At 40.7% G+C, this 13,458-nt stretch overlaps 2 protein-coding genes across 7 annotated transcripts in view; one reads left to right on the top strand and one right to left on the bottom strand.

Annotated features, from left to right (window-relative positions):
- The window catches only part of LOC118386701 (sentrin-specific protease 6-like), a 71,777-nt gene that overhangs the window by 31,123 nt on the left and 27,196 nt on the right, over nt 1-13,458 (bottom strand). The window lies entirely within an intron of this gene.
- The window catches only part of LOC118386700 (filamin-A-interacting protein 1-like), a 35,810-nt gene that overhangs the window by 7,928 nt on the left and 14,424 nt on the right, over nt 1-13,458 (top strand). For 3 of the 4 annotated variants that reach the window (XM_035774432.2, XM_035774431.2, XM_035774430.2), the window contains exons 2-4: nt 6,049-6,351; nt 10,220-10,393; nt 10,935-11,113. In XM_035774432.2, the coding sequence (XP_035630325.1) occupies nt 6,055-6,351; nt 10,220-10,393; nt 10,935-11,113 (650 nt within the window). In that variant the 5' untranslated portion in view covers nt 6,049-6,054. Of the gene's footprint in view, nt 1-6,048; nt 6,352-8,009; nt 8,179-10,219; nt 10,394-10,934; nt 11,114-13,458 lie in introns of those variants that run through there. The other variant, XM_035774434.2, reaches the window with a different exon arrangement.

Genomic DNA, 13,458 nt, shown 5'->3' with positions numbered 1-13,458 from the left:
AGAATGCCAAGAGTGTGCAAAGCTGTCATCAAGGCAGCTTTGCTATGGCTACTTTGTAGAATATCAAATATAAAATATATTTTGATTTGTTACACACTTGTTGGTTACTAAATGATTCCATATGTTATTTCATAGTTTTGAGGTCATCACCATTATTCTACAATGTAGAAAATAGTAAAATATAGAAAAATCCTTGAATGAGTAAGTGTGTGTATACTGTGTATATATATCAATTAATTATTGAAGAATATAACTTAGAAATGCGCCTCATGAGTTTAGTTGAACTGTCACACTCCATGAGAACCCAAAATATAAACTTGTTTTTCTCCAATGTTTGTAAACATTGTAAATGTAAACAAACACTGTATAGCCTCATAACATGGTTAAACCAATCATTTGCATCCATAGCTCTGTCTATTAATCTGAGAGTGGTTACATTTTCCAGGCCCATCCCTCAGCTTTTTACCAAAACAGAGGCGGGGCGGCCATTTTGTTATTGATTCATCTGTGGATTTTCCCTTTAAACAGCTGCATATTATCAAGATATCAAAGTGTCACCAACAAAAAGGTAAACATTTACATTTACATTTAAGTCATTTAGCAGACGCTCTAGGCCTATAGCAAATGCAGCACATGGTATTTATTTTTCACATGTAAATAGCACTTTTCAGTAGTGCACAAAGCATGTCATTCCATGAGCGCAGCATTTATTTTTCAACTTGTATCAATGAGCCCAATCAGTCCTCCATGACAATAAAATCATAAACAGAGTAGGACTGGCTTATAAATCCTTAGTTTAGGGGTTATGCTCAGGTAAAACAATTTAGCTAATCTATCCTTCCATATTTCCAAGTCCTATTCTTGAAGATCAAGTGGTATACCATTTATTGGCATGACTGAAATTCTGATCGACTTTGGTTTTCAATGTAAAGATATAATTTAATCGTATTATTATATGTAGTAGAAAGCAATGGGTTAGAAGAAGCCTACAAAACCAACCCATAAAGTACAATTTAACATCCATATATGGCCAGCTATGTAAACTTTAACATTGATTCATCCTGCAATAGATGTTGTTCAACTGGTAACATACTTTGTCTTCTTCTAATACCTCTTAAGGGGGTAAGTAATCTAAAAGTATCTGAATGTAATCAGATTACGTTACTGAGTTGGGGTAATCCAAAAGTTACGTTACTGATTACATTTGACAGGTAACTAGTAACTGTAACAGATTACATTTAGAAAGTAACCTACCCAACCCTGGCTCTGAGTGACTGAACCCTTGTCGACAGTTTTCCTTCCTGTTTCACAGAGTTTTGTTTTACCACCCTGATCTGAACCCCCCCAGTCACCTTTGACCCTACCCTGACCTTTTGTCACAAACTTGTCTGGGTTGGTAGGTAGCAATGGTAGGAGACTTCAGGAAGTGCCTATTTTCCAATGAATTTACAGAGAGCTGTGACATTGAAAAGACAGATTGACCTCCTCCTGAACCTATAAACTCTCAGTGGTATTCACCTTACAGTGGGAGACTGAATATAATATACTGTAGCAAATCACAGGCTACCCAGAGGTAACCGAGGTTTGGAATGCACACAGTGTCTCTCACTGACAGAGTCATAGGGGTTTGGATTGAGTGGTATTTCATTAGAGGTGACATCAGAACTTTCTTTGAGTTTTTATAGCTTTGTTTGGATTGTTTTGTCCCTTGGTTTTTACCGACAGTGGCAGCTGAACTCATGAATACAGCATGGTGTGAAGCAGACTCCCAGAGGAAGATTACTCAATCGTCTGATAAACGAAGTGCAAAGCTGCATTAAGTTCTGATATTGCACACAGCTCTCTCTACTGTCTACCCCATACATGGTTGCCAAGACAACCACTGCATAATATTTTGCTTTTGGAAATGAGGTGAAATCTACTCAGCATATTGTCACCAGTAAAATTCTCAGAGGAGTATAGATGTGGCAAGTGTATGGTCCCGTTACACAAGTCGGGTTATGCTGCTTTTTCTTCCCTTTACTCTGAGTGAGTTGCTGCAGCAGGATAGGATTTTCGCTTTTCAAAATCCTATCCCCTATGCTCGTCTTCCCATATTTAGTCACATTGGGAGTCTTTAGACGCATGCATGACTGAATTGAAATTCTATTTCAAAGGGACATTTTTGAAGAGCTACAAAATCAAGTAGTGGGGAATTTGGACAGCTGCCGGCACCTGCCAGTACCTCATTTTACTGGGGCTAAGTTGGCTAGTCCGTGAGACCGTCCACAGGGAGCCTTCGCCACATTCAAGTAGCCTTGATTGGACGAGACAATGTGTCAGATCTTCCTCTGTACAGGAACCAAATTAACCAAAGAATACATCTGAAAGGCGTTGTGTGGCAAAAGGAAGTGTTGGACGAGCTGAGAGCAGACACGCTTGAAGTTAAGCACGTGTATCCTAATCCGCATTCTAAAAAATATCTTAAACCTTCCATAAATCACTCAGGCTGGCCCCAATTGATAGAGGGCCGTAGTAGGGTGCTCCCATAATGGGCATGAATATTAGGAAGCCCGGTAAACACTCTCCCTTTCACTGCAGTATGTGGTAATGCACCGTGAGAGAAACTAGCAGGTGGACCTGCCATAATACCAAGATGTGATGCTGTCAGCCTGCCAGAGAGATGTTTATACATATCATATAACATATCAATTATGAGAGTCATTGCTGACTGCCTAGGCCAACACCACCAGTCTTTGTTTCCCTGATTAGCTGCGCTGTCATTATGCCCATGGAGGAGTGTGTTGTTAGAGAAGGCAAGAAATAATATCAATATCCGGCATTTTATTTCTATAAATAGCAGCGGTCTTTGAATATCAAAGGATGTTGCATACCTCTCGAAAAAATGTGTGCGGAGGATCGTAGGAATGAATGAGCAACTGTGTGATGTGGATGTACTGGCGAGTGTGAAAACCTACAGCTGTGGAGTAAAATAGAAGTACTGACAGCTGATTAGAATGCTGATGGCTTATAAAGTGATCACCTTCTGGCATTTCCACTTCTGGGTCCCACTGCACAAGTTGAGGGACGGGGCTCCTATAAATACTCACTGAAAACTTCACCAGCAGACAGCTGTGCATGCCGCCCGGCCAAAGGCCCAGCTCAAAAATAGGGACCCTGCCCTTATTTACCTTCCTATTTTCATGGGCAGAGAATTCACATAGGGCGCATGCCAAAGTGCAGCCTATTCCTTATGGGCCCTAGTCAAAAGTTGTGCACTGTGTAAGGAATAGGGCTCCATTTGTGATGCGCTTATGCTCTACCATCAGCTATGGGCCACAGCTGTCCCAGGTTTTAGCAAGGCTCAAGTGTAAGTTGAGGAGACCAGCCTGGCACGATCACATCCCCAGAAGTATTTGTGATGATCAACATGTGATATTGGGCAACAGGAAAGTTGTGCCTTGTAGCTTAGTCATTAGTAATAAGGGAAGGTGTGATTCAATGTGTGAACTGATACCATGTTTATAGTGAGGCTTTGCGTATTAGCCTACCATTGGATAGTGCCTGTGAATCAGCGGAGGCTGCTGAGGGGAGGACGGCTCATAATAACATCTGCAACGGAGCGAATGGAATGGCAGCAAACACATGGAAACCATGTGTTTGATGTATTTGATACCATTCCACTATTCCGCTCCAGCCATTACCACGACCCCAGCCTTCCCAATTAAGATGCCACAAACCTCCTGTCCTGTGAATCCACATTTTAAAGGGAGTTGTGAACAACAGTATTACCAACCACCATTTTTGTTTTCTGTTCTAAGTTTACTGTTATTGAAGGGTGGGCATGAGACCGAGAAGAACATGTACAGTAACTTGTAGTGGGTGACTTTATATGGCATGAATCCACTTCAGAATATCATCGTAAATATTATTGCCACTCTTTCCCCTGAGCCCGTTTTGAGATATTCGATACAGAACCTTTAGGTGAACATTCCAATGTAATATTCTGCCTGCTGTTACCCTGGGCTTGTCATGGCTTTATTTTCTTATACACAACTCTTCGTTTTGGTTCGAATCAAACTGACACTCAAAATGAAGACAGCACCATGGCTGCACCCGATGGAGTGCTTGGCTTCTCCCCTGAAACAACTATTAATAACGCCCAACTCTAAAGTGGCTGCTACCATTTGGCTGCCAGGATTCTCTCAGCCTGAGTCACACGCTGCTTTCATCAGAGACTGTGCAACCTTGGGGAACTTTGGCCCCATTCATATGCAATGGCCTCATGGTGTTCCTTTCCTGAGCACCCCCGCCGTGTCGCTCCCTCCCTCCAAGGTTATGGATCCTCTGTGTCTGTGTCTTCTGCCTGGGCTGTTGTGTTGATGATGTGACCATCGTCATAACTGGCATTGTCCCAAAGATCGACCCCTGATATGAGAGCAAATCATTTTGATTCACACAGAACAAATCAGTTATCTATCATCCAAATTCAATTAAAATTGCCCATCCGTTATGACTATATTCTGGGATCTGCATTTTCACAGCATATCGGCTTTGATTATGATGCTTCTGATGGCGATGCGGACTTATTACAGACACAGACAACAAACATTGGTCTGATCAATGTCCAAACAAGGCCAGCCAGGCCAGGCATACTGTAGCAGCTTTGCTGGTGTGACATGATGGAAAGCGTGACTCTGGCTCTATAGATTCTAGGACAATGGAAACAATGGATCTGATTTGGCACAGTAGGAGGCGAGAGCTCTTGGCCAGGAAACGTCCTCCCTGCAGTAAAAGCAGTAATTAACCCACTCCATATACTGTAGTTAGAACTATGCTAACCTCATCCCTAGTCTAACTGCACATAGCGAGGAAGTGTATGGTGAAAGAGGTTACAAGTTACACTAGAATACTAAAAAGTCATGGTCGTCATGTATTTGTATACGTTAGTTCACATAGCCTACCATTCAAGGTCACACATGTTTTTTGATGCATTAACGTCACACTAAATATATTTGTTTATCCAGGTTAGAATAACACAGTTGCTATTATAGCTACTTGCTTTAGAATATTCCTTTGATTCCAGATGTTTTTAAAAAGTCCCTATGAGAACATTCATCTAGACCATTCTCACTCCCAGAGTTGGGTCCCACACCTAAGTTTAGCATTTTAAGAAACAGAATAAGGGAGCAGTGTGAAATACAAGTACAGCGGTAATGACATAGGCCAAAGGGCATTAGTTCGAGGTGAGAGGTTAAGTTATGTGAGATCACAGGGGAAATTCTGAACATGTCGCTTTTCTGCTATTGATTACAAGTCTTGAGGTCATATTTAAATGTGGCTGAAATGACAGAAATGTTATTTACTCTCTATTGTACAAGCTTTCTTGCAGGTCTATGTCGTATGCATGGCCGAGGGAGATCTCCACTGAGAAATGTTAGCAACACTTTCAACTTGTTCAAAACATATGCCATGAAAGACATAGGCATATACGTAATGCTCAGAGAATATTAATTTAACAAAAACATTATTCTAGGGCAGTGTTATATAAGGTTTTGAATCATTTCAGCCAGTGGCTTAGAAAATAACACTAACGAGCTACAAAACGGGTCCCCGGAAATTGTGCACTATTGTGTACAATGTCATCCATTTTGTATGATATGTTACGATTTCCAATTCGTACAATATGTTACAAATTTGTAAGTGCTTAAGATCCCGTCACTCTCTTTAAGAAGTGATCTCATGGCATATTATTTGTCATTCAATACTGTCAAATGATTATGTTGCTCTGCAGAGATAATGACGCACTACATGACTCAGGCTTTGTAAACAAAACATGATCCTTTTATGCCAGGAGTGGAGTAGCCACTGCCTATTACCTCCCCAATGGCCACTGTGATCAAAATAGCTGCTATCCAAAGCCAGGGAAGGAAACTGATAGAATCCTCATCGTCTCTAAAGAATTTACAGCCACCAAGAGGGCAATTTCAAGTTATTTCTTTGGATAACATAGTGTGAACTATTTGGGCTGTGGATTCAGTGTCCCTGTTGTCTGTCTCCGCCCTGCAGGTGAGAATGCGGTCCAGGTGCAGCACAGCCACGGAGGGCCCAGACGACGGACAGATAAACCATGTCACCCAGCCCACCAAAGTCTTCCCAAAAGAGGAGGGGGAGAACACACCAGAGCTGGTGAAGAGGAAAATGAAGGTCCAGCGAGAAGAGAAAGAGGGGAAGTCAGTGGTGTCTGGATCAGCGAAAAGGCCCCAGACAACCACAGAGAGCAGCAGAGGACAAAAGAAGGCAGCAGGACTGACAGATCTCTCTAAGGAGGACCTTCTCCGTCTGCTGGGAGTCATGGAAGGAGAGGTGCAGGTGAGAGATTCTCCACTAACACTGTGCTGCTGTGCCCTGGTCAAAAGTAGTGCAATATATGCAGTGGCATAAAGTACTTAATAAGTACTTTAAAGTATTTTTACTTAAGTTTTTATTTTTACTTAGTTTTTTGGGAGTATCTGTACTTTACTATTTCGATTTTTGGTAACTTTTACTTCACTACATTCCTAAAGAAAATAATGTACTTTCTACTCCATACATTCTTTCTGACACTCAAAAGTTTGACAGGAAAATGGTTCAAATCACACACTTATCAAGAGACCATCCCTGGTCATCCCTACTGCCTCTGATCTGGCAGACTCACTAACAACAAATGCTTTGTTTGTCATTTATGTCTGAGTGTTGGAGTGTGCCCCTGGATATATGTAAATAATATAGAAACAAGAAAATTGTGCAGTCTGGTTTGCTTAATATAAGGAAGTTGAAATGATTTATACTTTTGACTCTTAAGTACATTTTAGCAATTCCATTTACTTTTGATTCTTAAGTATATTTAAAACCAAATACTTTTAGACTTTTACTCAAGTAGTATTTTACTGGGTGACTTCCACTTTTACTTGAGCCATTTTCTATTAACGTATCTTTACTTTTACTCAAGTACGACAATTGAATACTTTTTCCACCACTGTATAGGGAATAGGGTGCCATTTGGGATGCACTTAGAGTTTCTCCACTGACACTGTGCTGCTGTGTGCTAGGTAACAGCTAACATTGTGGTAAGTGGTTTGTGTTATATTTGGCAGGTGGTAACATCTCAGCCTCATCATCTCAGTCTATGTGTCTGGCTTGACATGTTACTGTGACCAGGAGTGCGTAACCCAAGAGTCATGATGCTGACTCACTGCTGTTGAGAGTCAACCTCAGCGTCAGCAGCCATTAACTCTGGTACCTTCCCACGCTGCCCCACTCTGTGGGTCCTAATGAAAGTGTTAAGCCTGCTGTTCATTATTTTCTTAATGGAGTTCCATTTATAATCAAGCCTCAATAGAGTACCACAGTATGAGTCATAAAACCCACAAAACCTAGCGGTCAAACAGGGAAATGGTTCCAATCGTTTTTCCACTATTCATTTTTCCAATAGGGGATTTGAGAAACACTTAAAATAAGGGCTGTGTTTTGTGTAGGCTCACCCTAGCGTGACGTTTTGATAACCGTGTAAATCTCTCTTGAATTTGATCAATATATTCGGCTGTATTTACCCCCCCCAATGAAACGCTAATGAGCTGCTAATGTGGCTATCATGCAGAACTACAAATACCATGATGATCTGCACGAGACTGCCGACTCCAGGCAAAGGTAAATATCTCTGGATTAACTATCTAATGTTGGATAAATGTAGTAATTAATAAATTGGCTACATTTCATTAAATGGACAATTCTGTTAACTGTCTTGGGCAAGTTTTAAAATACACAATACCTGTTAGCAAAGGTGTCAGCTAAAGCAGACGTGCAGGAGCTTGCTGGGATTTGCAGCCTTGCATGATGTCTACTTTGATGCTAATTATAATTTTCAAATCTGAGAAAAAAATAGAGCCGAATATATTGATAAATCACCATGTCCGAGAGAGATTTACATGGTTATGAAAACGTCACACCGAGTTGCTGTTCAAACTCATAAAAGACACACCCTCGTCCACTTACCGTCACCTTATGCCCTTGGGGGAATCCCCGTCAACATCTTGGCGGGCGGTCCAAATGATTATCCAAGCAAGGGAAGTTTGCGATGTAAGCCCACGTTTTTACTCAAGTTTGCGAGTGGACAAAAATTAAAACCCCAACGTCAATATTTGGAGTCAACATACAAGTGTAAGTAAAAACGAATGTCAATTGTAAATAAGTTAGAAATTGTGCTACTAATGCACATGACGGCTCAAACACGTCTCGTAAAAGTAATTATGTTTTTGTTTGGTTAGCTTTTGGAAATTGTAGAAATTAAACATTTTCCTTCAGAAGTTCCGGCTAGGCAGGCTAACATTTATTTAGCATTTGCTAGCCATTATACAGTAGGTGTATATTCATAATTATATATAATGTAAGTAGACATGCAATCATAATTGACTGTAGTGCATATAAAGCACCGACAAGCTACTGGTGGCTGATAACACAATCATCGCGGGATGAATGAGTGCCGAATTTCCGGGCATTCCTTCCTCCTTCGCCCCTTTGATTTTATTTATTTTATTTTATTCATAATACAAAAATCTCCTCCCTTGCCCTGAAAGTGTATACTCGTCAGACGTCATCAGAAGTGTCCACTTTTAATTTGAGGGCTGAGGGGATAGGGTGTCTTGTGTTAGGACTGCAAGCCTACACAAAATACAGCCATTATTAAGTGTTTCTAAAATCCCCCATGGGAAGAATCAAATGGGGGGGAATTGGAACCATTTCCGTGTTTGGGAGCTAGGTTTTTATGACAACTACTGTGGGGCTCTATGGAGGGAGTGATGCTACTGCCATCAGTGCACCCTCTCTTTCTACATCCAGCTTATTTGTTTAGGCATGTTGATGACTTTGCAAAGTAGCAACTTGGGATAAACAACACACGTCCTCCTACACCTTATGTTGAAATCCAACCCTGAACATGTTGAAATCCAACATGCTCTGAATGTATTATCAACACTCAAGGTCTTGTGAACACAGAATGGTCTTGTTCATACTAAATTACTTGCTAATGATATTCTAGAACAGTGGTACGGCAATAATTAAACTCTATTAATCATTTATAAGGAGCGAGATAAAGAAGGGTCTTGTCCTTCAGGAATGTATAATGTCCCAAATGGCAGCCTATTCCCTAGTGCACTACTCCAACCTGGGCATATGGGGTCGGTTGAGAGAGAACTTTTGGATTGTATTTGTATGAGACACTCAGGGGTCTAGCTAAGGAGAACAGCACCCCACTGTGGGGAAAGCCGAGCTCACAGTGCAGGAAAACCACTATGAATGTGCTGTTTATTTTAAATAGTTACCCCACCCTGTGGTCACTTAAATAGAATGATCATACTTCAAAATGGTTGTATAGGGTCCCCCATGTATATTCTCTAACCCAGGGCTCTCCAACCCTAATCTAGCACACCTGACTCTAATAATTAGCTGGTTGATAAACTGAACCAGGTTAGTTAAAACTGAAGTTGGAGCAAAACCCTACAGAAGGGTCTCTCCCCAGGAACAGGGTTGGTGAGCAAAACTGAACTTTTACCAATTTCCTTTGACGGAGCTGGCCGTCACGCCATACAGAAGTTAAAAATACAACTGAAAAGTTATCAAAATGTATAAATATTTATTAAAAACAGATCAGAGGATAAAATATATAGAACATACAACAACAAAAAAGGCTACAAAAAGAATAACACTTGAACCTTAAGATACATCGCATGTCTAGCCTCTTGCCACATTGTCAAGAACTCTCCAAACTCTATTTTTAAAGGAGAAACACAATCAGGTGTGGGCAATAACCAATTAGGGGTGTGGCCCACAAACCTGCATACAATTAACTAGACCAGACAATTGACCAACCAAACAAACTGAAGGACATGTAGTTGAAAGATTAAGTGGATAAAAGTAAGGAATAATGATAAACCTGGGCCCAGTTCAACAAATGCAGTTCTCACAACACAATTTAAAACTGTTAAAGGGGGAAGTAGTATCTTCACTAGGACACAAGTTTCACATTTCCCAACTCAAAAACAAAAGCAACCTCCCAAGTGTCACTACTCACAACAACAAAGCCACATCTGTCAATTTGAAGTGGTTCAAATGTCATTGAGAATAAATAAGGTAAAAATAATGTTGTCCCTGTGTAAATGGTTCTTAGGTGACCTAACGTCCCCCCCGCTCCTTTTGTCCGTAGGCCAGAGAGGATATCATCCACATGCTGAAGTCAGAGCGTCCACGACCCAAAGCCCTGGAGGCCCATTACGGCTCAGCTGCCCCCATCAAACCCCTCCAGGCCTTGCAGAGAGACAGCCTTCTGACCAACACTACAATGCTTGGGGATAACGTCTATGAGATGCCCATGCAAGAGGTGAGTACCACTATAGACAGTTTGGTCTCATAGATGAGATATAACATAGTAAATGTAAATCTGGGACACTCACATTTGTATTATGTTTGGTATGCTTACATAAGGCAATCTCATCACAGACGATTTTAGCTAATTCGCAACTACTTATTACTTTTTAGCTACTTTGCAACTACTTAGCATGTTAGCCTACCCTTCCTCTAACCTTAACCTAATTCCTAACCTTAACCCATACCCTAGCTATGTTACGTTTACTCCAGAGTCCAGGTTGCTATAGAAGTTAATATCAAAATAAATATAGATTACCTATAATTTGCTATACAGTGTTGATAAAAAGGTAAATGTTTTTAATGACTATACTGGATAGATAAGTGTTTGAATGACTCAGACATGGTGTGTGCTCCAAATGGCGCACACTTCCCCTAATAGCAAATTATTTTTTATCATATGGGCCCAGGTCAAAAATAGTACACTATATATAGGGTGCAATTTGGAATGAAAACATGGTGGATGTCATTTGAAAACCTTCTAATATGTTGATCAGTTGGACCGGCTGGAGGACAAGCATCGCGAGACGTACAGGCGTATGCTGGAGCAGCTGCTGCTGGCTGAGAAGTGTCACCGCCGCACGGTTAATGAGCTGGATAGCGAGAAACGCAAACACACAGACTTCATGAACAAGAGTGATGACTTCACCAACCTGCTGGAGCAGGAGAGGGAGAGGTGAGAGAGAGTTGCATGTTCCTTATTCCATGTGTGTAAGTAAGTACAGTGGCGTACCGCAGTTTTGCTAACTTTCTGCAATTCTACATATATTGCCATGGGGCAGAGAAATGTACAGTTTTATAGCTTAGCTCATGCTATTCTACATGTTTTGCAATGAGGCTAAGAGAATTTAGAATTGTTAAAGCTAATTTCCTGCAATTCTACACTGCCATGAGAACTTTTGCAGTTTTATAGCTGATCTCATGCTATTCTACACATTTTGCCATAAGTCAGAGAAAATGTTCCTGTTTTAAAGCTAATTTCCTGCAACACATATTGCCATGTTTTGCCATGACTATTTTACACATTTTCCTATGGCTTATGGTGTGTTTATGTATTTTTGAGGTTTGGGGCCCCCAGAGCCCCTGCCCCCCACCTTGTGGTAGCTGCAGTACGCAAATGAGTAATTACATCATGTTACAATTGGTTGTGTGCCAATCTGTCACAGCACTCTGCAAATCACAAGGCCCGCAGTGCTCTAAAGTGCGACCATTTTGATCTCATATACTCCTAGATATTTTGCTGTGCGACCTGACATTTTATTTTGGTATCACTAGTGCGACCAGGAAAGAAATCACCCAGACAATATTTGTTGTAATGATGGGCTTCACTGTGCAGTTGTTTCCGAGTGCCCTTGAGAGAAAGACATTGTATGAATCTGCACTAGTTTGTCTACCACTTTGTGTCGCCGGTTAGCTAAAGGCTTTCCCCTAAAACAAATTAATGTTAACTCCAAAGTAGGCTTACCTGGAAGAATTATATGATGATTTGTATCAATCGGGTGGTGTTTTGCAAACTCTGCTATTGCGCATGCAGTACAGAAACACTGCCGGCCAAACACCAGTCTCTTGAGGTGTGCAATTGAAATTAAAGAGCAACTATACACTTCAAAATAACATTTACTTTTTTTGTCACCTGATGTGGTTTAAGCATTGTCCTTTTATAACAATGAAAAGGTGATTTTTGAGAGGGAGAACCTGAAAAACAAAACTGAAGAAATTGGGGGGAACAAATCTGAGTGCTGGTGGACCAAAAAGGTAATTCTTTAGGCTCTGTTCATAAGCCATGTCACAGGTCGTTACAAAACCAATCAGGGGCATTTGTTAAAACCTTATTCAGTCATGATACCTCATTAGCTAACTAACAACCAGGTTACTTTACCGGTATACTGTATCTAAACATTTGGGGGCACAGAAAGAAAGTAAAAGGGATAGCTTCTTTAGAAGACCAATGATCATAGCAATGAATGACTGATCTCTTGCATGTCATAGCTCACAACTTGACGCTCTTAAAGGGACAGTGCAGCATTTAATGTAACGCATCTCAATATCTAGTACTTTCACACAATGTAGAAACCTAATATTCCATTAATTACTTTGTAAATTTCATGACAGGTTTTTGTATCAACATTTTTATACAGCGTTATTAGTTTATAGAGCATAACATGCTTCAAAGGTAGCTAGAATTTATAGGTTCATTATGCTAAATCTCATTCCCAAAGCATATGTTCTGGTGCTCCTAGATTTTATGTTGTGCTCCTAACCTTAAGTTGGGAGCACCAGTAAATGTTTTTAATTTAGAGCACACGGGAAGCAAGCCCAAACAATACCAGACAAAGACCCAGGGACTAAGAGACGCTGAGGCAGTTTCAAAGAGCCCTGATGTAGCGTGTAGACACCCAAGCTAGAGAACCCCTCAAAAGAGCTTGAACAGAGTCAAGGCTAAATAGTGATGAATTGACTCAACCAATGAGAAAATTAGTGCCACTCTGTTAGTTAAGTGTCCTCACATTAGACCACAATGATGTAACAATTGTTATTGAACACAGTACATATGTAGAAGAGGTACTGACATGAAGTATACATTGTTACAACTATGATTTCCAGTAATATGGCAGTATTACATAGAATATATCATTATTTTATGGCATTGCTGTTAAAAAGTTATGACACCCATTTGCCTTCATAGATATATAACTGTCACAAGCTGCGATTTACCCTTTAAATCATTTTAGCTTCCATTGATACCAACAGAGTTTGACTCTGGCTTTAAAACAAGGATGAAGAAGAGATTGTTTTTTAAAATCCGATACCAGCAAGATGTTCCCAGGTGGAATTTATGAGGCTCATAACAGAGGTGGTATCCAGATGTCAAATCTAACCTGGCCCCCAGTACAGTGCTTCAGTGGTACCCAATTCCCCATGTAGTGCACTCCTTTCTACCAGGGCCTGTACGCCATGGTCAAAAGCATTGCACTATGTAGGCCATAGGGAGCCATTTGGGACGCAGGACTGTCTGACGGT

This window comes from Oncorhynchus keta, chromosome 8 (assembly GCF_023373465.1).
Source record: "Oncorhynchus keta strain PuntledgeMale-10-30-2019 chromosome 8, Oket_V2, whole genome shotgun sequence".
NCBI classification, from domain to species: domain Eukaryota; kingdom Metazoa; phylum Chordata; class Actinopteri; order Salmoniformes; family Salmonidae; genus Oncorhynchus; species Oncorhynchus keta.
This window is presented reverse-complemented; position numbering and strand designations above follow the sequence as displayed.